At 35.9% G+C, this 23,380-nt stretch overlaps 1 protein-coding gene across 2 annotated transcripts in view; it reads right to left on the bottom strand.

Annotated features, from left to right (window-relative positions):
• Positions 1-964: 964 nt before the first annotated feature.
• Positions 965-23,380, bottom strand: part of LCORL (ligand dependent nuclear receptor corepressor like) — a 158,649-nt gene continuing 136,233 nt past the window's right edge. Inside the window, exons 7-8 of one of the 2 annotated variants that reach the window (XM_065877812.1) lie at positions 11,799-11,825; positions 965-1,145 (exon numbers count right to left, since the gene is read on the bottom strand). In XM_065877812.1, the coding sequence (XP_065733884.1) occupies positions 965-1,145; positions 11,799-11,825 (208 nt within the window). The remainder of the gene's footprint in view (positions 1,146-11,798; positions 11,826-23,380) is intronic. The other variant, XM_065877813.1, reaches the window with a different exon arrangement.

The following is a 23,380-nucleotide window of genomic DNA, read 5'->3' as shown; positions in this document are numbered from 1 at the left end:
ATAGCCAGGCAATCCAAAGGGAAGGAGCCATGTTCTTACACACTTTACATGGACCACCATACCAAAGCTTTCCTTCTCAGCCATGGGAAAAATTAAGCATCAGACTTTGAGTATTCTTACTATTCAAGTTTTGGACACAATCACATAAGCCAATCACAAAAGCTATGCTTTTGTACTACTAAAGAGGTAAGGAATATTATCCTCATTTTAAGACATCCCTTTACACTTTAAAATAAATGGCTAAAATACAGTAAAATCAATGGATGTAAATCCATTTACCATTTTTCATTCAAAATGGATAACTTAAAAAAACCAAACAGTATTCTTATCTGCAAGAGGCACAGATTTGCTGAAGAGTCAACATGCAATTGTGCCATTGCTCTTAAAACCCAGACTTCATAGGTTTAAAAGTACAGAGAAATAACTGATCAGTTCAAATTCTCCTTATGAATGGAAACATGCTACTTGATGATAAACTATGATCGATTTTTCTATACATATATAACTTTGAAAGAGATATACTTCTAAGAGATACCTTTGCCTTTTACCAATTTGCTTCGAGGTAGTTGGTATCCACCTGTTATACAACTGTCCATGGGTCAGGTAATCACAAATCTTTACAATACTAGCCTTCTAAATCTCACAATGCATTATATATTAAGACATTGTGCACGGAAATAAAACTGGGGACAATTATATATTTAAACTTAGGGAGTAAAAAATTCACAAAATACCATTAAAAAGAGAAACTTCAAAAATCCATTTGTACTGCAAAATTCCACAATGGTCTGGTGTAAAACATGTAAAAAGACATACAAAGGATATAATCAAAATGATTAATGCTAATGATTTAATATATAGACAAATCACAAGACTAGAAGTATTTCAAAATCAATCGATAAATGCTTATCAGCAGGAAGAACGTTGACGTACAAAATAAGGATAGTGCAAGAAGAACTGCAATCTATTTCTCTTCACTTTTGAGATTTTGGTTATGAACTGTACAGCTCGCTAGAGATGCTGCTGTCAAATTCAGATTCCATTCAATGGGACGATTAAGGCACATCTTAATGGGGCTCAAAGGGCAACTTGCTGTATTCCCATCAGACAAATTCACTTTCTCATCAGTTTTCACTTGTAGCATGCTGGAAAAAAAAAGTGTAAAGCACTTCAGTTTTTACTTTAATTTCAAAGAAACTCAACCTTGTAAAAGAAAATTCAGTAGTTTTATTGTTCAGACCTCTAAACAAGAGATGATTGATTGTTGGGTTGTTTTTAGCTCCTGTCTCCTTAATGAACTGAATTCAACACAGGTAATTGAGAGGTCACTCAGATACCACTGGACAAAATTAGCATATACAGATTTCATCAGTATGCATCAGAAAGGATATTCAACCTTTCTTTTAACTTTTCCTTTAACCTACCAGGATCACAGCCTCTGAGACAAGAAGGAATTAACCTTTGTTGAATGCCTACCATATTCTAGGCACATTCACATGCATAATCTCAAATTTCATAACCACCAAGCAAGGGTGGTATACTGTAAGCTCATAAGAAACGATAAAAGTGAGTCACAGAGTTCCAGTACAAATAAAGTCGAATCATGGGCTGGAACTGGAATACAGTCCTTGCTCTTTCCCTTATGCCTGTCTACTAGCTCTCTGATGAAAATCTTCTCTAAAATCACAGAAACTTGAGAGTCCAAAGGATAGCTAGCCCCTCCACATGTGTAATATTAAAGTCAATTCACATCTTCCAATGTGAATCCTTACGTTTAGAAATGATTTAATAGCTTGCTATACATTAGCTCATTTGACACGACTGATTAGTTCAGTTAGACTACATCATTCCTAAGCTTTCTTCAACAGCAGGTCAATGATCCTTCCCACTCGTAAAGAGGAAGCTGAGTTGTGTAGTATTTTAGTGGCTTATTAGAGTTGGTAAATGGCAGCAGCATCCAGACTTCTCTCCTTACAACTTCAAACAACTGACTCACTTGCCATTCAATAAGCCAGAGATTTAACCTGTTAAACCATATTTTAACAGCCATTATATTTTCACTGAGTGAGTTGAGTTCTCCCCAAACAGTCCCAGTTCCACCGAATGACATGGTTTCAATTTTTATAAATAATGAAACAAAATGACAGCTTAAAAGATTATTCATCAAAAATAGTAAATCATCATTAAAAAAATATCCAAAACCTAGAGATATGATCAATAACAACAGTAGTGTTTTTCCTTCCTCCAAGGACTGCCAGTCTTCATATTTTTATTTGTATTTTCAAAACAAGAAAGTCTGATGTATGACTCTTTGAGAAACTCTAAAGCAAGCTATAAAAATACAATGATATTAGTTGAGGTAGCTTGGTAGGTAAGTGTATCAGGCATCAAACTCCACAATAAAACAATGGCATGGAGCAACAAATCATAGTCCTTTTTCTGTTTTCTGTTTGCTATTTGATTGACAAAGGTATATTCAGCAGAGAATACTATTCAATGACTACACTATTGTTCTTTTCAATACTTTAAAGAAAGACTTTTAAAGTTACTTTTCTAGAGAGTGTACTCCAAATTTGGGAACACAAATGCCAGGGATGCACAAAACTATACACATGCATGGGAAGAAAATAGGCAAGAAAAAGAACTAAATGTTGTTAGTACCAATATACAGATTGACATGTTTAATTCATAAATATATACCTACAAAAAAAAAAACTAGCTGGTGTTTGAAGTTTGGGCACTACTGATCTTGAAGTGCTAGAACCAGAGGCATTAGAACAGCAGAGCTAGAAGTGACCTTTCTAGTCCCCACTTCCCTGCTTTTTTTTTTTTAAGAGATGATAGGGAAACTAAGATATAGGAAAATAGAAAAATAAACTGCTATTGTTCAGAGTGTTCTAACCAGATGTATGAGGACTAATATAAGAATCTCGATCTCTAATTATAATCCAGTACTTACCAGAGCACTTTTCAATTCCATCTTCTCTACCAGTCAAATTATTTAACAGTTTTTGAATACCCATCAGAAAGCACTTTTGGATACAAAGATGAAGATATAGTCCACGCTTTCAAAAAATTTGCAGTCTACAGGAATTTTTAACAAATATACCTTTATATTTGGAAATTAAAATTTTGACTAGTTAGGTTTAATGTTAGAAATTTTTCATAGAATCATATACATTTGTACCAAGTGAAAGATTAATGTTCAACTTTTCTTAATGTATTTTTTAAACAGTGATTTTTTTCATGTTTTAAAAATAGGTAATAAATCTGCAAAATTAAAAATAGATAACTACAAAATGTTATACAATGAAGTCTCTCACTGCTCCTAGCCCCTCTTCCAGGAGCAACTACTGTTGCCAATTTCTTGTGTATTATTCCAGATAGTCTCTCTGCATTGATATATATGTATATATTGTCTGTTTCAAATATCTCCTTTCCCCCTACACAATTCTGAATACTGTTCTGTATCTTGCTTATATATTTTGGAGATTCTTCCATATTTGTACAATGAATATTTGATTCTTTTAATAGCTACACAGAACTCCATTCTACGGCTATGTCATAATTGACTTAGCCAGTCTTCAACTGACAAACTTTTGGGCTATTCCAATCTTTTGCTTAAAAGTATCAATGTATTGAATATTCTTATATGTGTCTCTTTAAGTATATGTGCAAGTACATCTTCAGGACTGATGTCTAGGATTGGCATGGCTGGGTCAACGGGTGCTTTAAAAATTTTGATAGATATTACCGAAATTCCCTTCACAGACTGTGTACCTTTTTACACTCTGACCAATGATATATGAAAATGTCTTCCCTCAAACTCTTATAACAATGTATAATAAAATTTAGGGAAGCTTAAAAAACTGTATGCCCTTGCTTAATTTGCATTTCTCTTCTCAGTAAAGTTAAACTTATTTTCATATCTTGAAGCCATTTGTATTTCCTTTTCTGTGTTGCCAGTTGAGACGATGACTTCTCTCGTATTGCCAGGCAGTTAAGAATTAATCCTGTGTTCTGTGTGATTAATCCACAGGGGTGGGATTAATGCAATCCCACCCCTCCCCACCCTGCCTAGTTTATTTGTTGTTTGTATCTGCTTACAGTGAGTTTGTCATGAATCCATTTTAAATTTTATATCATCAAATTTATCAGTCTTTTATTTCATGGCTTCTCTGTTTTACATCATGATTAAACAGCTTAAGGAGCAGCATTTGAATCATCTGATAAAGTGGCTTTATATGTCCATATCCAGGATTCTAATGAAAGCCCAGCAACAGTGTATCCAGTGGTACTCTTGAGAGTAAAGAATTGGGGAAAAGAATGTAAGGACCCAGGTTCCAGTTCGGACAATATTAATAAGCAGCCTTATGACCTTGGACATGTGACCTTAGCCTCCTTCAGCCTCACTTTCCTCATCTGTAGAAAAACAAAAGTAAATGACATCTTCCCTGCTTACATGTTTCTGATGATCTAATTAGAGTCAGTTAACATGCTTTAATAAGCATATGGAGCTATAAACAAATGCAAACGCACATACTTTGGTGAAAGGGGGAAGAAGCTGGAGAGAGGTACTTATCCGAAGTAAGTCCCCTTCTAACTCTATCTCTACCATCCAGGAACCCAGATGGCAAGTGAGGCTGAATAAGGGCAAAGGGTGCCTGCAATGATTATGGCAGGCAGCTCAGCCTATTGTCAATACTTCAGTAATTTCACTCACCCTAAGACAAAGCCCCTCTCCACCATCTGAATGAAAGTTTACAGAATATGTGCATTTGGAAAGATAAAACTCATTTGTGAGTTATGAAAATCCAAACAATCATTATCTGTGATTTAAAGTAATGATACTGATAATTCTAACAAAAATAATTTTTAATATATACAACTTATAATTTAAACTTGTTTTACTTATTGCTGGAGATAAGTGATAGTTCATTTCTGTCATACAGACAATAAACTTAAAGTGAGCCACACTGCAGGAAACAAATTTTAGTGTGATCAAGACAGGTCCGAAAATAGCATTTGTAGAGCAGTTGCTATATGCCAGGTACTATGCTAAAAGCCTTTTTTACATTACCTGATTAAGTTCTAACAATCATCCACTGAGGCTCAAAGAAGTAAAATGACTGACCCAAGGTCACACAACTAAGTGAGTCTTCAGGGCCTATGATCTATTTACACTATCCTGCACACTGACACTTGGTTTGTGATTCTGTCATGATTCTCCCTTCATGTTAATATCCATTTATCTATTTCTTTAGAATACTTAACATACGCCACATGTCTGGCCTACGGCCATAACCTTATCCAGGAGACCTATATGTTTAGAGCATGACTTTTCTTTATGTTTAACTAAAGAGGGGGCTGCCAGTCATATCTTTTAATTTCTCAGTGTGAAAAAAGAAAAGAACGTTAGGGCAGAGACTGACATGAGAGCTACCATAAAACTATTCCTTAGGTTAAGGGTTTCAGGGAACACAAGTTTATCTTTTCAAAGAGAGAAAGAACTCAGTTGTATGCATGGATAAACAGTTCTGACATAGGATTTGGAATGTGAATAGTTGCTATAATGTCGCTGAAACCATCAAATTTGAACTTACTTAATGCCAGGGGGTGACTGGTTTATTTTCCTTTGGAAATAATTAACTGAATTAATTACTGTTAATTCAGTAAAAAGTTTACTGAATAGTTGTAACTCAGCACTGTCTTTGACCCTGATCTCTCTACAAATCTGTCCAAATATCATGATATGGTTGTCAGTTTGCAAAACTAGAGCAGAGAACCTTCCTGAAGTAGACAAGTGTATTGCCATGTTTTGGATGTAATAAGAAGTTATAAAAATGAAGTCATTGGTCTACTGGACCCTAAATGTGATGGTTCTTAGGTTCTAGGAGGCCAGTATAGACGACCATGCCACAGAGCAAAATGTTTCCCTTCTATACGGAGCTGGCATGTGTTCATCAGCCAGGTCCGCTGCTAAGTTAAATCCTTAACCAGCACCTACCTAATATGTTAGGAATATAAAAGACTGTGATGGTATCTGTCTTCAAGGGTTTTGCAGCTTGGTAAGGAGACAGTGGGGAAAAAGTATTCATAAGTTACCAGAATTAAAAGCAGTAAAAAAAGGAGTAGCTAAGGGCAAAGGGATTACAGAGAAGGGAAAGATGAATCCCAGAAGTGGGGAGATGAGGGGGAAAAAACATTTGAAATAGGTCTTTAGGGATGAGGATGTTAGGAAAGTGGGACAGAGGGAGACTTTAGAGCCTGAGTTCTGATCCTGAAGCAAATCACTCACCCGCTGAGTGTACACTCCTTAGCCTCTAAGCTTCAATTTAACTGGATAGTGAAGATAGAATACCACATCTTAAGGGTAATGTGATTATTAAATGAGTTGATGTAAACAAAGCACCTGGCATAGAGAATGCATGTAAGATGCCCAGCTGGACACATAGTAAGGAGTCAATAAATGTTAGTACTAATAACAAAAATCAAAATAAAAAATTACATGTGTGGGAATAAAGTATGGCAGATATGTGTATGATTTGTTTCTACAATGTTCACCATACTAGTTTGTTCCTATAATTTGTATAGTCAGATAATGATACGACAGTTTAATTTTGAATCTCTGGGCTTAAAGGGGATCAAATGTAAAAAAGCCATACAATGTAGCCAGGTAAACATGGTCCACTAGTGAACCATGAGGTCTAACATGACCAAATAGATCCTTTCTCTTGTTGGCAAACTCTCTAAGAGTTAGGTTGTACAGGTCTTTTGGTTTTTTTAAAAGACTTAATTTATCTCAAGAGTAAAATTTCCCTTTGGTAAGATACTGATGAATTTAAAGGCTTTGATAGATTGTTAAGGGGGAGATTTTAAGTCAGCCATTTTTTCTGCCTTGCTTTTGATTATTTGATGTGGTTACTGGAGGAGCAGAAGAACCTGGTGGTTAAGAGCAAGACTTGGAAATCTGAGAGTCTCGGATTAGAGTCCTAGATTTGCAATTTTACTGCAACCAATTTTAGGAAAATTACTTTTTCAATAAAAGATTAGCACGTATACAGATTGCCAACAAACACATGAAAGGATGCTCAACATCACTAATCATTAGAGAAATGCAAATCAAAACTACAATGAGGTATCACTTCACACCAGTCAGAATGGCCATCATCAAAAAATCTACAAACAATAAATGCTGGAGAGGGTGTGGAGAAAAGGGAACCCTCCTACACTGTTGGTGGGAATGTAAACTGATACAGCCACTATGGAGAACAGTATGGAGGTTCCTTAAAAAACTAAAAACAGAACTACCATATGACCCAGCAATCCCACTACTGGGCATATACCCTGAGAAAACCATAATTCAAAAAGGGTCATGTACCACAATGTTCATTGCAGCACTATTTACAATAGCCAGGACATGGAAGCAACCTAAGTGTCCATCGACAGATGAATGGATAAAGAAGATGTGGCACATATATACAATGGAATATTACTCAGCCATAAAAAGAAACGAAATTGAGTTATTTCTAGTGAGGTGGATGGACCTAGAGTCCGTCATATAGAGTGAAGTAAGCCAGAAAGAGAAAAAGAAATATTGTATGCTATCACGTATATATGGAATCTAAAAAAAAAAAGAACCACCTAGGGGCAAGACAAGTATAAAGATGCAGATGTAGAGAATGGCCTTGAGGACACAGGGAGGGGGAAGGGTAAAGCTGGGACAAAGCGAGAGAGTGGCATGGACATATATACACTACCAAACGTAAAATAGCTAGTAGGAAGCAGCAGCATAGCACAGGGAGATCAGCTCAGTGCTTTGTGACCACCTAGAGGGGTGAGATAGGGTGGGTGGGAGGGAGACGCAAGAGGGAGAAGATATGGGGACATATGTATATGTATAGCTGATTCACTTTGTTAAAAAGAAGAAACTTAACACACCATTGTAAAGCAATTATACTCCAATAAAGATGTTTAAAAAAAAAAGAAAGATTAACACATGGTGCATAGTATGTGCTTAATTAGTAAGTGCTACCATGATTATTAGAGAGCAAACCATGGTAATCAAGAATTCAAAAGAAAACATTTAGAACTGAATCATTTCTACTGAGAAATGAGATAATCTACCTGAATTTTTAGTTGAATGGAATGAAGGAGATTGCAGTCAGATCAAAGGTACAAAACAAATTCTCCCCAGGAATCAATGAACAGTTTGCACTGCTATGTGACTTAGAAATGATTCTTGGCCTTGTAGGGATCTCGGAATTTCTTAGTGAACTTGTATATTAAATTAGTACAACACAACTGTGCCTAAAGCAGTACTGTATTCAAATATTCAGTAACTACATGTGATTCACATACCTTTATAAAAACAAAATAGAAAACTTCAGTACTAAATTAATAGGAAAGTAAAAGCAATTAGCAAGTTGTTTATCTAAAATAATGCCAACTAACTGTAAAAGATCGCAGAACCTGGCACGACTTAAAACAAATGTTTTTGAACCCTGTTCCCACAGGCCTTCTCAGGAACTTATCAATGATCATCACCAATGATTCCGACCCTCTTTTTTTTTTTTTTAAATATACCATCTGTGGCAGATTAATTCCATTAATAGCCTCAGTTCCTCACGCATCACTATATGCACTCTCTCTGCCCTGTCATTTTACCATGTCCTCTCATTCTGCCTCACCTATGTGATTTGCTCTAGCTAATAGGATATTAGCAAATATGATGCAAGCTGAAGTGGGGAAATTGGGCATTTATGCTCACTTTTACACCTCTGCTTTTGCCCTGAGAACATGCCTGGGCTGGTTTACTGGATGGCTATGAGAGAGTCAGGGGGAAGCTGCTGTGGAGCAGGGCGAAGCTATCCACTTGACAGCCAGCTAACCCCAAAACACTCGACGGAGCCCAGCCAATATCCAAAGAACCTCCAGGCTTATTTGCAAATCACTGATTCATGAGTGAAATAAATGCTTATTTACCTTAAGCTAATGAGTTTTGGGGTGCTGTGTAATGTAGCCTTGCTGTGGCAATGGATAAATAATAGACCATCTCTTCTCAACTGGATCCTCACCATGACGTTTAAACAAGCGCAAGGTCTCTCATTCCTTAGAAAACAAGGCTTCACTCAATCTTTTACCTTCCTGAGGTTAATATTTTTAGAGTTAGATTACTTTAATGAGTTGTCCTATACTTGCTACCACCATTTTCGATACCTCTCATTCTTTAACCTACTCCAATCTAGCTTCCAGGCCTTTTACTCCATGAGGGCAGCACTAAAGTCACCAATGAAATGATAAGTCTAATGAACGATCTTTAGTTTTCAACTTTTTTGCCTTCCTAACAACATTCAACACTGTTGCCCATTTCTTCTGCTATGGACTGGATTGTGTCGGGCCCCTCTCTCCCCCATGCCCCTCCCGTCTCCCTGCCTCAGATTTATATATTAAGAGATATAGGGCTTTTAGGAAGTAATTGAGGTGAAATGAGGTCACAGGGCAGGGCCATAATCCAATAGGATTGATGTCCCTATAAGACAAGAAGGAGATACCAGAGAACAGGAAAATGGCCTGCAAGCCAGGAAGAGAGCTCTCACCGGCAACAGAACCCTCCAGATCTTGGACTTCCCAGCCTCCAGAACTGTGAGGCAGGAAATTTCTGTTGTTTAAGTCACGCAGTCCATGTTATTTTGTTATGGCAGCCTGAGCAGAGTAAGATACCCTCTTTCTTGAGACTCACTTTTTTTTGTCTTTTGAGACAAAAAACAATACTGGCTTTCCTCTGCCTCTTCCTGTCACTGCAAGGCATCCCACTCTGCCTGCAGAATACATATTGGCATTTCTCAAGGTTGAGTCCCAGGCTTTCTTTTCTTCTTCTCCTATACTCTCCCTTAGCTCTCATCCATACTCAGTTTCAGTCATGAATGATATCCTAGATACCTCAATTTTCCTGAGTACTCAACCTAAAGCAGCTCTCCCTAAAAACTCCTTATGTCATTTAATTTCATTAACACAGAATTTACCAGTGCCTTCTGTTTTCTATTTTATTTTTCCCCTCTCCCCCAAAAATACAAGCTTGATGACAGTAGAAATCCCTGCTGGTCTTGTTCAGTATATTATTTTCAGCACCCAGCATATAGAAACTGGATAAATATTTGTTAAAAAAATAAATCTGGGATATTTGTTTCTGGCCATGATGAAGTAACAAAATGAGTTTGCCCTCTCACTTTAAACAACTTAAAAAACCCCCACAAAATATATGAAATAATGTTTTTAAGATAATGGATGACAGGATGACAATGATTCCTGAAAAAAGGGAAGCAAAAGGTGGTAAGTCCTAAACTTTTCTCTGGCTTACTGCTTGGAGAGTTTCCAGGCTGCAATTTAGGGGGAACCCAAATAGAGCTTGGAAATCTTCCTGAGAAAGGAAGACAGAGTTTGGAGGTGAAGGAGTCCCAGGTGACTAGAACGTGTGGAGCAGAATACAGGATAGAGAGCTGCAGACAGAGCTCGTTCCAGAGCTCCTCGCAAGTCTGTCGATAAATACTGATCAGTACATGAATGCTTCCCAAGGCTGTGAAAAAGACCACTGGAAAGGACCAGCTGGAAAATACCTAGAGGCCATACAGGACTGGATATGATTGGTGTTCCCACCAAAAAGAATGGAAAGACCTCCTAGCCCCTGGGGCATTAAGTAGAGTCCTCAGACAGGTGTTGGTACTACCTGACTAGTGGGGTAAAATTAGCCACTGAGAGGACGTGAACATGGTTTTTGAGAACCTGCATGGTCTATCCTTCACTTGCTCCTCAATCTTCACCACACCTGACATCATGCTCCTCCTTTCCGTCTTGACTCAAGACACACCAGTCATGTCTTATCCCTCTTACCCGCCAGGAATACCATGCCTCATACTTTTTTCACATTCAGTTCTTCCTGGAAGATCACTGCTCCCTTCCCCATTCTCTGCCACTTGGCCTAGTTGGCTCCTACTCAGTCTTCCTACTCACTCTCACTCAGCTCAATGGTCATTTCCTCAGAGAAGTCTTCCTTCACTTCCCTGACTTGATAAGATCTCCCTATAAGGAATTCTCATAGTACCGCCTACGAATTAAGAAGTTGTAAGATTTGTGTAACTGTTTTCTCAATGTCTGCCTCTCCAAACAAACTTGACCGTGAATGGAGTGACATCTGGTTTTGTCCCCCCATCATATTCCATATGTCTAGCATACTGCCTGGCACACAGGAGACAAACCTTTTTGAAAGAATTAATGGGGTCTATAGATACTGGCTTCTAAAATCTAGCCTTCTGTACGTTTATATAACACAGAGGCAAAGAAGCAAACAAATGAATTTTCCAGGTTGCCTAGAACTGGAATTGAGGGGGAGAAAAAAGAAGCCAAGGTCTTGCTTAAAATTAAACAAAAACAAGGAAGAAAAAAACCTGGCAGGATGAAATCATTCACACACCTACTCTGCCTTCTATTTTTCTGTAATTAAACAAAAGGTGAATTCAGGAGGCTTTATTAATTATGATAATCACAGGATACTCAGCTCCACCACAAAGAAAACTATTTACTGCCCAGGAAAAATGAGGAGAAAAACATGGTAGCCATGAAAGCTGAATTAAAGATTTTGAATTACTAAGTGAAGAAATAGAGAAGGGAAAAAAAGGGGTAGAAAAGGGGAGAAGAGAACACTTGAGGAAGGAACTTAAGGTGTGAAGCACTGAAATCAATCTCTTTCTAACAGGTGGTAGCAGCTGATTAAGGAAGAGATGGGTGACCCTTGAACTTACCTCAGATAGACAAAGCAGGTCTGGAGGCTGCTGGGAGAGAATAAAGGTTTACAAAACAGAATAAAACTGGCATTGACGCTCCCCAGCACCACTCTGCTGGATAAAGACAGGTCTTGTTCCATAGAGAAAAACAAAATAACACAACTACACGTCAGAAATGTATGGTGTGTGAGGTGGGAGTGGACAACAGGGAGTGAGTATGGATGGGTGTTGGGAATTAACTGGATATAATAATCTTAATTTACTAAAAAAATACAATAATTTTTTTTTCTAGTCACACCTTATTAAAATTCTACTGATATTACCAGGGGTCAGCAAACTTTTTCTGCAAAGGGCCAGATAATTAATATTTTAGGCTTTGTGGGCTTTATAATCGCTGTTGCAACTACTCGATTCAGCTTCTGTGGCATAAAAACAGCAATAGACAAACACATAAGTGAATGAGCATGGCGATGTTCCAATAAAACTGCTTACAGACGCCCCAAGTTAGAAAGTTAATTTTCTTTGAAAATAGTGCTGTACTCCATATCCATTAAAAGGGAGAATCAGGGCTTCCCTGGTGGCGCAGTGGTTCAGAGTGCCTGCCGATGCAGGGTCCCCTGGACTCAGGTTCGTGCCCCGGTCCGGGAGGATCCCACATGCCTCGCAGAGGCTGGGTCCGTGAGCCATGGCCACTGAGCCTGTGCGTCCGGAGCCTGTGCTCCGCAACAGGAGAGGCCACAGCAGTGAGAGGCTCACGTACCGCAAAAAAAAAAGGGAGAATCAAACAAATTATCTTTCTTTAACTTATACTAATTATGTTGCCAAAGTGAAAAAACAACTTGAAATATTTTTTGATAAGTTCCCTGAGTTCCTTTGTAACTCTAGTATCTAACAATGCATGGTAGATCAAAAGAAAAATATACAAAATTTGTTGAATAAATTGAATAGTTTTCCATGAAAGATATGGGGCAATTAGTAAAGCAGAATGTCCGTAACAGTTGACAAAGCAATGGTATATAAGATATGCAAGAACAATTCTAAGACAAAAAATCAACACAAGGAATTACTAAAGTAGCTGTTTCATATTTTAACATAGTATTATGGCAATAATACTATATTAAAACTCTTTAAAACCTAACATTCTTCTCTTTACTCAGTTCCTATGAAAATTATAATGATGGGAAAATAACCAATTGTAAACAGAATGGATTTTTATTAAAATTTTTTGATTTCATGAGAATACTTTAAATTATTGGGTCACAGTTTTAACATTTTTACTGATGGCACTGGCAAGTAAAATGGTAATATGAAGCCCATGTAATAAAGAATAGGTCAATGTGTTTATTATTTCTTACATTAAAATATCTGTCTTTGTTTCATCCAGTTCTGACCAAATTAAGTGTGGATAAATTAAGACTTGAGGAGACACTGATCTCGTATGTTTTCCTAAACTCATAAGATACTTTCTCATGGTCTGTAATACAGAGAGGAAAGCCACCTGAACTGACTGCTACCACAGCTCTTTCTTAACTCATTATGAAATAAAATCTAATATACAAAAATGAAACTTATTATACAAAATAGGCTGATCCACCATGCATTGTTAGACATTAGAGTTACAAAGGAGCTCAGAGAACTTATCAAAAAATATTTCAAGTTGTTTTTTCACTTTGGCAACATAATTAGTATAAGCTGAAGATAGATAATTTGTTTGATTCTCCCTATTAATGGATATGGAGTACAGCACTATTTTCAAAGAAAATTAACTTTCTAACTTGGGGCGTCTGTAAGCAGTTTTATTGGAACATCGCCATGCTCATTCACTTATGTGTTTGTCTATTGCTGTTTTTATGCCACAGAAGCTGAATCGAGTAGTTGCAACAGAGATTATAAAGCCCACAAAGCCTAAAATATTAATTATGTGTCTTCTTTCAATGGTGAATCTTAGTAAAGCACTTACAATTTAATTTTGATTACTCTAACAATTTACGTACAACAAGAACAAATCTAGTACCTAGATTAACTTACATTTTTACAGTCATTGCTTTCTTTCTGGGAACATCACAGTAAGTACAGAGAAAGCCTAGCAGGAAACTATGTAGAGCAGTGCTTCCTAATTATGTTGCCCAAACTGTGTTCGCGCAACGAAGAGAAGGGAGCATTTCCCAACGTTATTAGACCACAGAACGCTCTGCACACAGAACATCTTGGTGGACGAGCATTTCCTGGAATACACCTTTGGAATGCTTGCGTAGCAAACCAGATTAAGGCGACCAAATCATCCGGAAACGTTTTTCTATCAGAATGAAATTCAGAAAATCATCTACTCTATGCTTCACAGTTTTTCCATTAGAAGATAATTATGATGCTGAGTAACAGCACATGAAGTAACTCTAATTCTAAACTTTATTTTTAAATGCTAAAGGCTACTCTGTGCCGAGGGTTGCCTCAACCATACAAATTTAAAAGAATATCTTGAGTTAGGATTAAAAAAAAATATGGTAAAATGTTCATTAGCAGGACCAGAGAAGTATGCACGGTTAGTATCAGTTTTAGGTAGTTAAAGGAGTAATCACCCATCAGTTATATATACCTGAGTGAAAACCAGAATTCTGAATGGAAAGAATATATATATATATATATATATATATATATATATATATTCAGTCGTTTTTGAGGATAGACCACAAAACAGGAGAAGCTGACAAACTGAACTTTTTTCAATCCAATCGAAAGTGACAACTTGAGTTCTGAATTTTTATGGGAAAATTTAACGTTTTAGGAAAATAGTAGCTTTAAGTACACACTAGGTTATTCTAGTTTGAAATTTCCTCAGAGGTGTCCAAAGTCCATTTATTACATCCAGATATGTATCAGTTAGGAAAAGGCACACCTTTGCTTTAGGAATTCAAGACACTGACATATTATTATTTTCAATAGTCACACACAATTTTAGGCCATTATCACCTCCGAAACCATCTCTTACAATTGGCCCTTCACACACCCCATTCTGCCCTCCCCTCAAATCTACACTGTGTGCAGCTATTAGAAAAAGACTCCTTAGAATTACACTTTGATCACATAGTTTATCACAATTCACAGAATGAATTCTTGGTTTGATCTCTTTTCTTCCTGTTACACCCACTTGGTGAACCTAATTACTCTTAAGTATAAGGGCCCACCTTTCTCCAAGCTTACATGCTGGCAACTGAGATAAAATCACAAAGCTGTTCAATCCTGTTATTTCTTGAGACAGTATTTCAAACATTATCCACAGAGCTCAATGCCCACCATGCTACTCTTAGATTACCTCTTGATTCATAGAAAATAGACTCTACTATCCTCAATATTCTGCCCATAAACTGCTTTGCATCCTCATATATTATCCCCACTATCCTCATGTTTTAAGAGAGAAATGACTCTTCTGGCCAAAACCAGTCTCTCTAATGATGCCCCAAGATATCCCATAATGAAGTCAGGGGCTTCACTCCATTTCTCCTACTTGCCATCTCATTTTTCTATCTTCAATCTTTTTTTTCCACTGGCTTCTTCCCATTGGCATCTAAACATCCTTCAACTGGGCTTCCTCTCACTACTTCCCTATTTTCTCTCCAATCATAGCTATTTACATTTTTCTGTGCTAATTTTCTTCATTTCCTCTTCCTGCATTTAGTCAATCACAACATTTCTGGCTCTATTAGTCCACCAAAACTGCTCTCTCCCAAATCTCTAAAATAACCTCTTGTGCTATGTTCAATGGAACATTTCAAGGCCTAACTGACCTCTTAATAACATTTTACACTGTTGTTTTTTCTCTTCTTAAAACATATTTCGTTTCGCCATGCTCTGCTGGCTTTCCTCTTACCTCCTGACCACTCATCAGTCTCCTTTTACACATATCTTTTCCTTTCTCCATATCTTTGGGGCTCCGAGACCCTATGTTCTTCATATTTTACACTGAACAGTCTCTTCCACTCTCATGGCTTCAATTATTTGCTGGCCCCAAAATCTGTATCTCCAGCTCAGACCCCTCTCCTGAGCAAAAAACCCATATTAACTAATTCCTTCCTAAACATCTTTTCTTGGATACCCCACTAGATACCTCAGATTTCTTATGTCTAAAACTGAACACCTTGAGTGTTCTCTTATATCTCAGTGAATATTACAATCACCTACCCAGATGCTGAAGCCGAAAACCTGGATGTTATCCTTTATTCCTCTCTTAGAGAAGATGGATCTCTAATCCATGAGAGATCTTCATGGATCTCTCTCAAATATATCAATTCTTCCCCATTACTGCCACTATTAGGGCTCAAGATATATTTTTTTTCATCAACTGATGCTGACCTCACAACTTGGGCTATGCTTCCATCAGTAGCTTTATCTTTTGCCATTTTTCCATCTACCCCTGCCCCATCCTTAATTCCTATTTTGTGTCTCAGCTATATGAACTAAATTAACCAGTGCTCCAGACAAGCCTGCTCTCTTCTGTCACCCAAATTTTCCCCATGCAATTTGCTTCTGCCTGAAATACTCTCTGGACTTCTAATACTTTGTCATCCTTCAAATTCCAGCTTAAAAGTAGGAATCCTTGACTAATTCTCTGAACCTGGGTTCAATTTCCCTGTTACGTGCTCCTACAGTCAATCTCTCCCATCACAGCACTCATCTTTCTACCAGAATTGCCTATTCACTATCCCCCATGAGATGATAAGCTCCTTGAGAGTACAAACCATGACTTTCACCATTCTATCCTCTTAAAACATAAAATATCCCACTTAAAACATAAAATACACTCTATATATTGAATAAATAAGTGATATAGATCTTCTTTTTCTCACTTAGATGGAAAAAGAACTTTTTGAACCTTTTCCGGTGCCTAAAAGCATATTGTAGGCATTCAAAAAGTATTTGTTGAAACAAGAATAGAATAGAATTGCATTTCTTCTTTTTCCTTTCCATGTCTACAGTTGATATATAGCAGTACAAATGTAGTCAAGTATAACTTTTAAAACTTCTGTGTATTAAACTATATATGGACAGTTAATCTTGAAATGTTTAAAAACAAGACATTTGTGGTAGAAGCAAAACTCTTTATCAACAGAAATATTCCATTAATTCATTATATACCTAGAAAAGTCCTGTTGTTAAAAGTCTATCTCAAATTTCCAGTCACTAAGTACTCTATGAAGAAGAAAAACACATATAAAACTAATAATGAATTTTAGTGTCATTTCCAAAAAGGCAAAAAGAAGTATGGAATATCAAGAATAATGACAAAAAAACAACACCTTAAGAAACATTTAGAAATCGGATAATATAACAAATATTGCTATAAATACAACTTTATAAAAATAATGTCCCTGTTGATTGAATGGAAAAAAAAAAGAATGTTAAAAAATAAAGAAGGAAAGTTATCAGTAAAAGATAAATAAAACTTTAAGCAGAACAGGAACTACTACTAGTAATTTTTAAAATGAGAAAAGGTGAAAAACAACTCTTAATATGATATTAAAAATTTTTTGAATGTCACAAGAATTTGAAATTAATTTGAAAAGTAATAATTAGGCATCTTCCATCTTATTTTTCTAGGGTGATCTCATATTTATAGTGAGGTGAAGAATCATATTAAAATAAATTTACACTTATACCTTAGAAAGATACAACGGTTAAGAAGCTGGGAGGAACAAAATACAGTTCTGTTGAAAAATGACAATGTAAACTAGCTTTAGTATGAAATGAGGATGGTATAAAGAATTAAAAATGAAACACTACACTTTATTCTCCATTCATGGCAGTCTTTTAAAAATATGTGTGAATATTTTTAGGTGAATTATAAGTTCTTTTAAAAAAATAACTATCAGATTTCTTCCCTCTTTTTCCCTGATATACTATTTGTTATAATATTATTTTTAGTTATCCTTAGGGCAAGAAACAAAGGGCATTACTTTTAGATTTGACTCATCTTTCATAATGGAGACTCTAATTTGACCACCTTTAAAATTTTAATCACTGAATGTTAGGTAGTTAAAATTTTAAAATCACTGCATGTTAGATATACTGAAATAGGTATTATAAAGTTATTCAGTTAAGTAATTGAATTTTGGGGGTCATAATAATCTTCTAACCTATTAAAACTTGAGTTTAATTACTGATTTTAATATTTTAATTTAGGACCTGAGAGTGTTTTTTTAGCTTTTAAAAAAGTTTTTTAAAAAGGTAACAAAAATAAAGCTGCCAATACCTTCTGGACCCCACAAAAGCCTTCCCTAAAATACACAATGTAACAATGCAACCATATGATAAAATATCCTTAAATTTCCAAATGTAACCTGGCACTCTTTCACGTCAGGGAAGTAATCAACAAGCACCACCACACTCTTACTTATCCTAAATTGTCCAGCACCTATCAATAAGCAGAGCTTGAACTCACTATGATGGCAATTACAGTGTTTACACCCAATTTTTGCTAGGTTCTAGGGGTAACAGTCTCCCTGAGGCACCAATGTCAGGTCAGTATAACTGAGTAAAGCCCATAATTACTTGCTGAAGTAATTTCAGTTTGCATTCTGAATTTAGCATTACCTTAAAATTACCTGTATACGACTTTCTCCCTTGCTAGGCTATGGATTATCTCCGTAAAGAAATCCTTTATATCCATGGAATCTAGTTCAATGTCAGATATGAAAAAACTATTCAACAAGTTGCTGATTTATTGGAAAAAAAATCTTGTTCCTTGACACTCTTTAAATAACAAAATCTTAAAGTGGTTCCCCAAGTAGTACCAAAGGGCCTAACAACTTAATGGTGAATGTGAGACTGATACCCTAGGATTATTACATGTTATAGTCTTTATCAATTTAGCCATGAGATAGTTTTTACTTCCTTCCAGATAGTCTCAAATCAATACAATAAATATATATTAGCCTGTAGTATAGTAGTTAATTTTTAGATAGTTACTTGGGCATATTTATTTGTCAAATTGTTTTCTATATTTTATATAAGAACTATCAGATGCAAAAGCAGGTAATGTTTACATTAATATTTTTAGAAGTTATGTCTCAAATATACTTTAATTTGCTTGAAATCCTGGACACATTTAGATGTGGGGAAGTGCACTGGGACATTTAGCAGCACCTAATTTCATGAGTTTCATACTAGGTGCCAAGAAATTAGATTGTCCAAATTTTTTGGAAATAAAACTAAATCAGCTGTTCTCTTTCTACCCATTATCTCATACTTTACTCAAGGCACCTACAATGAAACTTTAAAATTAAGTAGAGAAAAACTTACCTAGTTGGGATTTTGAATAATAGTTTGCCATTTGTCCACTGTTGCAAGACTGCCGTTTATGTCTTTTTGTTGACATTTCTGTGGTCTTCCATGGTGGTCTTTTTCTTTTGTTCAATTTGCTAAGAACTTCAGAACTATCAGAAGGATTCTTGTCATAGTTAACACATTTATTTAATTTACTATTGTCAAGTTGGATAGGAAATTTATTGCTTGAAGGACTATTTGCTTTAGCATTTTCTATTTCTTTAGATTGCTTTTTAAAAGAATTTTGCCTAGCAGAATGGGATCTTAAGGTAATGTGCTTTGATTCTTCTATGTGAGTTTGATGATTACTTCCACTGTTAACAGATTCAGGAGAGTAAATGATTGTATTTAACTTAAAAGTATTTCTGTGTTCAAGATAGTTGATCTTCCTCAAAAATATTCTACAATCTTTTAAGGTTTTTGACCTCCAATTATTTGGACATACAGTTCCTAGTCTTGGGCCCTTTTCAAAATCTTTTTGGCTGCAGTTTGTTCCATTCTCCTTTGCTTCTGACTTAAATTTATTCTCTAAACTACCATGTGTTTTGAAGTCAGACATTGCCACCCTCTGTTGCAAAAAGTCATCCCTGACCTTAGGTGGCAAAATAAACTGATTATCTACTGTGTTTTTTCCTTGGCGTGGGATGTCAGCATTTGTTCCTCCCTCAGTCTTACTCAAAAATTGGTTCTGACAAAAAAATCTTAAGTTCCTCCTTTTAGAGATCCAAGCACCTGTTCCATGGCTGTGCAGCTTTCCCTCTCTTCTCCACCTTTCATGCCGCAACCTCTTAAACTCAGTTCTTTTTAACCTAGTTAGTGTTAAATTACTTTTCACATTTAAGAGTGGAGAGCTAACCATTTTATGCAGTATATGCAACTTCCCTGCTGATTTTGAAGGAGAAGATAGTGCAAATTTTTTAAAGTGCTTTCTGAAGGGGCTGGTATTAAAATCAGAATATTTGGTCCCTAATTTAATTCCTCTGGTATTTATTACTTCCAAAGGGTTTCGTGCATTTGCTTTTCTAACTAGTGAAAGAGACTGCGTTTCTGTTGTTTGCATAAACCAGGTACAGAGTTCATTCAAATCATACTTTTTCCGAAAAAGCATTTTTACAGGTGAAACTTCAAGTTCTAAAAAACAGGTGTCCAAAGGGCTTGCTATTTTGAAGTTATCATTTTCAATGTGTTCTCTTTTTTTATGAACACAATTTTCAGCTTCATCTCCACTCACGGGCACCCAAGCATTTGTTATTTGCTCAAATCTATTGTTTAATTCCTCTAATAAGGAATCGTTTGAAGTAGAAGCAGCCCACCACCTGAGCAAAGGGTTTGATGAAATGATAGGGTCCAAGGATACTTCAGAAATGGGTATTAACTTATCTTCCAAACGCTTTTTTGCATTCCTTGAATTTCTAGCTCCTGCTGTACCTTTGGAAGCTATTTTAATCCTTGACTGCTTATGTTTGTCCTTCTGACTTTTACCTTTCTGCAAATGGAGTTTACACGATTTATGGAGCAGAGCATTTCTATAAATAAGTGAACCAGAAGATGCTAATGAATGTAAGAAATGCAGAGATGGTTTTCGATCCCTAATAGAATGTCTCAAAGGTATAGTAGCAACCATACTTTTTGATCCATTCTTAAATTCGTCAGCTTCAGTGTGCCTTGTATCCACGGTGCACTGGTGATCATATTTTACTTCAGGCAGATTTTTTTCTAATATATTCTCTTGTTCTAAGGGAGGTAAGCAGCTGCTAATACTTACTTCTCTCTCCTGAGGTGAAATTCTATTAATAGTCACAGATATGCCAGAGATTTTCACTTTTGCGGGTCTACCAGGCTTCCTAATTATTGCCAGAGACTTCTGATTTGGTCGAATAATGTTCTTGGAAGGTTGAGGTATCACAGACTTGTTCTTGATAGGTCTAACATATTCAAAGCCAGACCCCAAGGTCTCAGTTTCAGTAGTCAGACTTGAAATAGCACTTATTCTTTCACCCGAGTCTATTTCATATTCTCTAATATTTCTGAGACTATTATATTCTGTTGGAAAATCAGCAACGTTATTATTTAAAGACATACCATTGCTTATGTTTACACTTCCTTCAGAAACATGCCTTTTAGTTCTTCTTGACCTTCCATAAATAACAGTTACTATAATACTCTTCTTATATATACCTTCTTTTACTTCTGATAAGAGAGATTCTGGGCTTTTCTTTTCAGCACTAAAGGACTCATTTTGGCAAATGGTGATGTCCGTTTGGTCAGTTTTAGGTTTGGGTGGTCTTCCAATTGGTCGCTTAATCTGTTTCACAACCTGGGGACCTATTTTTTTAGGTCTACCTGGTTTTCTTTTAAAAGATGAACCAAGAGCACTGCTTGAATCTTCCTTAGGTTCCTCTTGTGGCTTATCACTATTCATATCATCTGTAAACACTGCAGACGATTCTGCAGTTTCTTTTGCACAATTAAATTTGTTTAGTTCTTTTTGGAGACCGTCACTATCATTAAGATAAGAACTATAATTTTCAAAGTTGGCATTTGGGATATTCTCATTTGTTTCTTTTTTTTTTTCATTTACTTGATGAGTTGGTCGTTTTTCCGAAGGAAGATAGCAATTTGATTCGGAATTGCCAACTGAAGTTAAAGTATATTTGACTCCTTCACTGCTTTTAACCTCAGATAAAAACATGAGTTTGATAGGACTAGAATAGTTGGCAAAAGAAGAGCTTTCAATGGCTTCATATTTTGTTGGTACATTTTCAACACTGGAAATCAAGCTACCTGTATTTAAAACAGATGACTTTTTCTGGTTATCAAGTCTTTTGTTATTCGAATCTATTGTAGGTATATGATTGCTTTTAATATTGGTGGATGCCACTATGGGTTTTGATAAACTCTGCTCTTTGTATGTCATTCTACTTACAGTAAGAGTCATATTTCTACCAGCATGTTGATCTTTATCATCAATTTCTATCAATTTCTTGGATGCTTTATATCCTTCCGATAATGACTGATTATTCCAAGACTTCTTGGCCATATTTATTGTATCTTCCAAACGTTCCACAACAACTTGTAAATTAGAATTCATTGCAATTTTGTTTAAATCTATATTGTGTGAGCTTTCAATCTGAATATTTTTTACTGGATCTTTTTTTTTTGTAGAGTCACATACTTTTTTGGCCTTAGGTGATTTTTTGAAAATATAATTATTTGTTACATATATAGAATACCACCCTGGAGGTACAATATTTCGTTTAGTTCTGCTCAAAAGTCCAGGGACATCACTTTTCAAAGGAGTTTGAATATTCTCTAATTTTGGATTCTCTTTATGATTTTGCAAAAAATTTTTTCCAGCCACAGATTTCTCCTGTGATCTTCTTATGCTCCTTTTCTCAGAAGTTGTTTTAAAGCTTTCTGAAAATGCATCAAAAGCCAAGTTAGCTTCTGAATTAAGAGGTAGTTGCAATGACTGTAATCCATAATCTGGTGAAAATGTTTCTGCATGATTATCTTGAAGGCTTTTAGAATTTTGTAAAGAAGGCCCTTGGCAATGATAGAATTCTTCTTTGTCCGCTGAAAATAGTTCATCATGGCACACAAATTTCCTTGGATTTTTTTCAGTGTATTTTTTTCTTACAAAGTTTTCATCAAGACTAGCAAGTTCTCTTTTTATCTGTAAAGACTGCCTTCTAAATATGGGTGAATCAGGAGAGTTACGCATTGCAAGTAAGGTTTCTTGACGCTTTCGAAATCTTGTCTGAATAATTTTATTTTCTACCTTTTTATCATGTTGACTCAGTAATTCCATAAAACTGTAATCACTGGCCTTTGCATTATGCAAGAGAGAGGTTATTAAATCTCTCAATTTTAAATCATTATCTCCATTACAATCACTGCTAGATAATTTTACAAGGTTTGTCATATCTATCGTTTCTATCGATTTTAATTTTTCATTGATACGATCCATTAAATCTTGAAAAATTACAGTAGTTTCACCTTTTTCTTGATTTGTAGTACAATTATTGCTGTCTTCCAAGAGCAAACAATCAGAGTTACTGGATTTTTTAGTTTTATGCATTTTACCTTCATGATCATCTTTGTCACTGCTTATTTCTGCTGGTGTCAGAGATGGAGGCTGGTTAATGTTTGTTTCAAGTCTGTTATTTTCTAAGGCTGAAAGCTCTGAGATGACATCTTTCAATTTTTCAAATCCTTCAGTCTGTACAGGTGATAATGGCGGGGGTGAGGGACTTCGAGATCTACAAACGTCTTTAAGACTT

This window comes from Phocoena phocoena, chromosome 5 (genome assembly GCF_963924675.1).
Source record: "Phocoena phocoena chromosome 5, mPhoPho1.1, whole genome shotgun sequence".
Taxonomy (NCBI): domain Eukaryota; kingdom Metazoa; phylum Chordata; class Mammalia; order Artiodactyla; family Phocoenidae; genus Phocoena; species Phocoena phocoena.
This window is presented reverse-complemented; position numbering and strand designations above follow the sequence as displayed.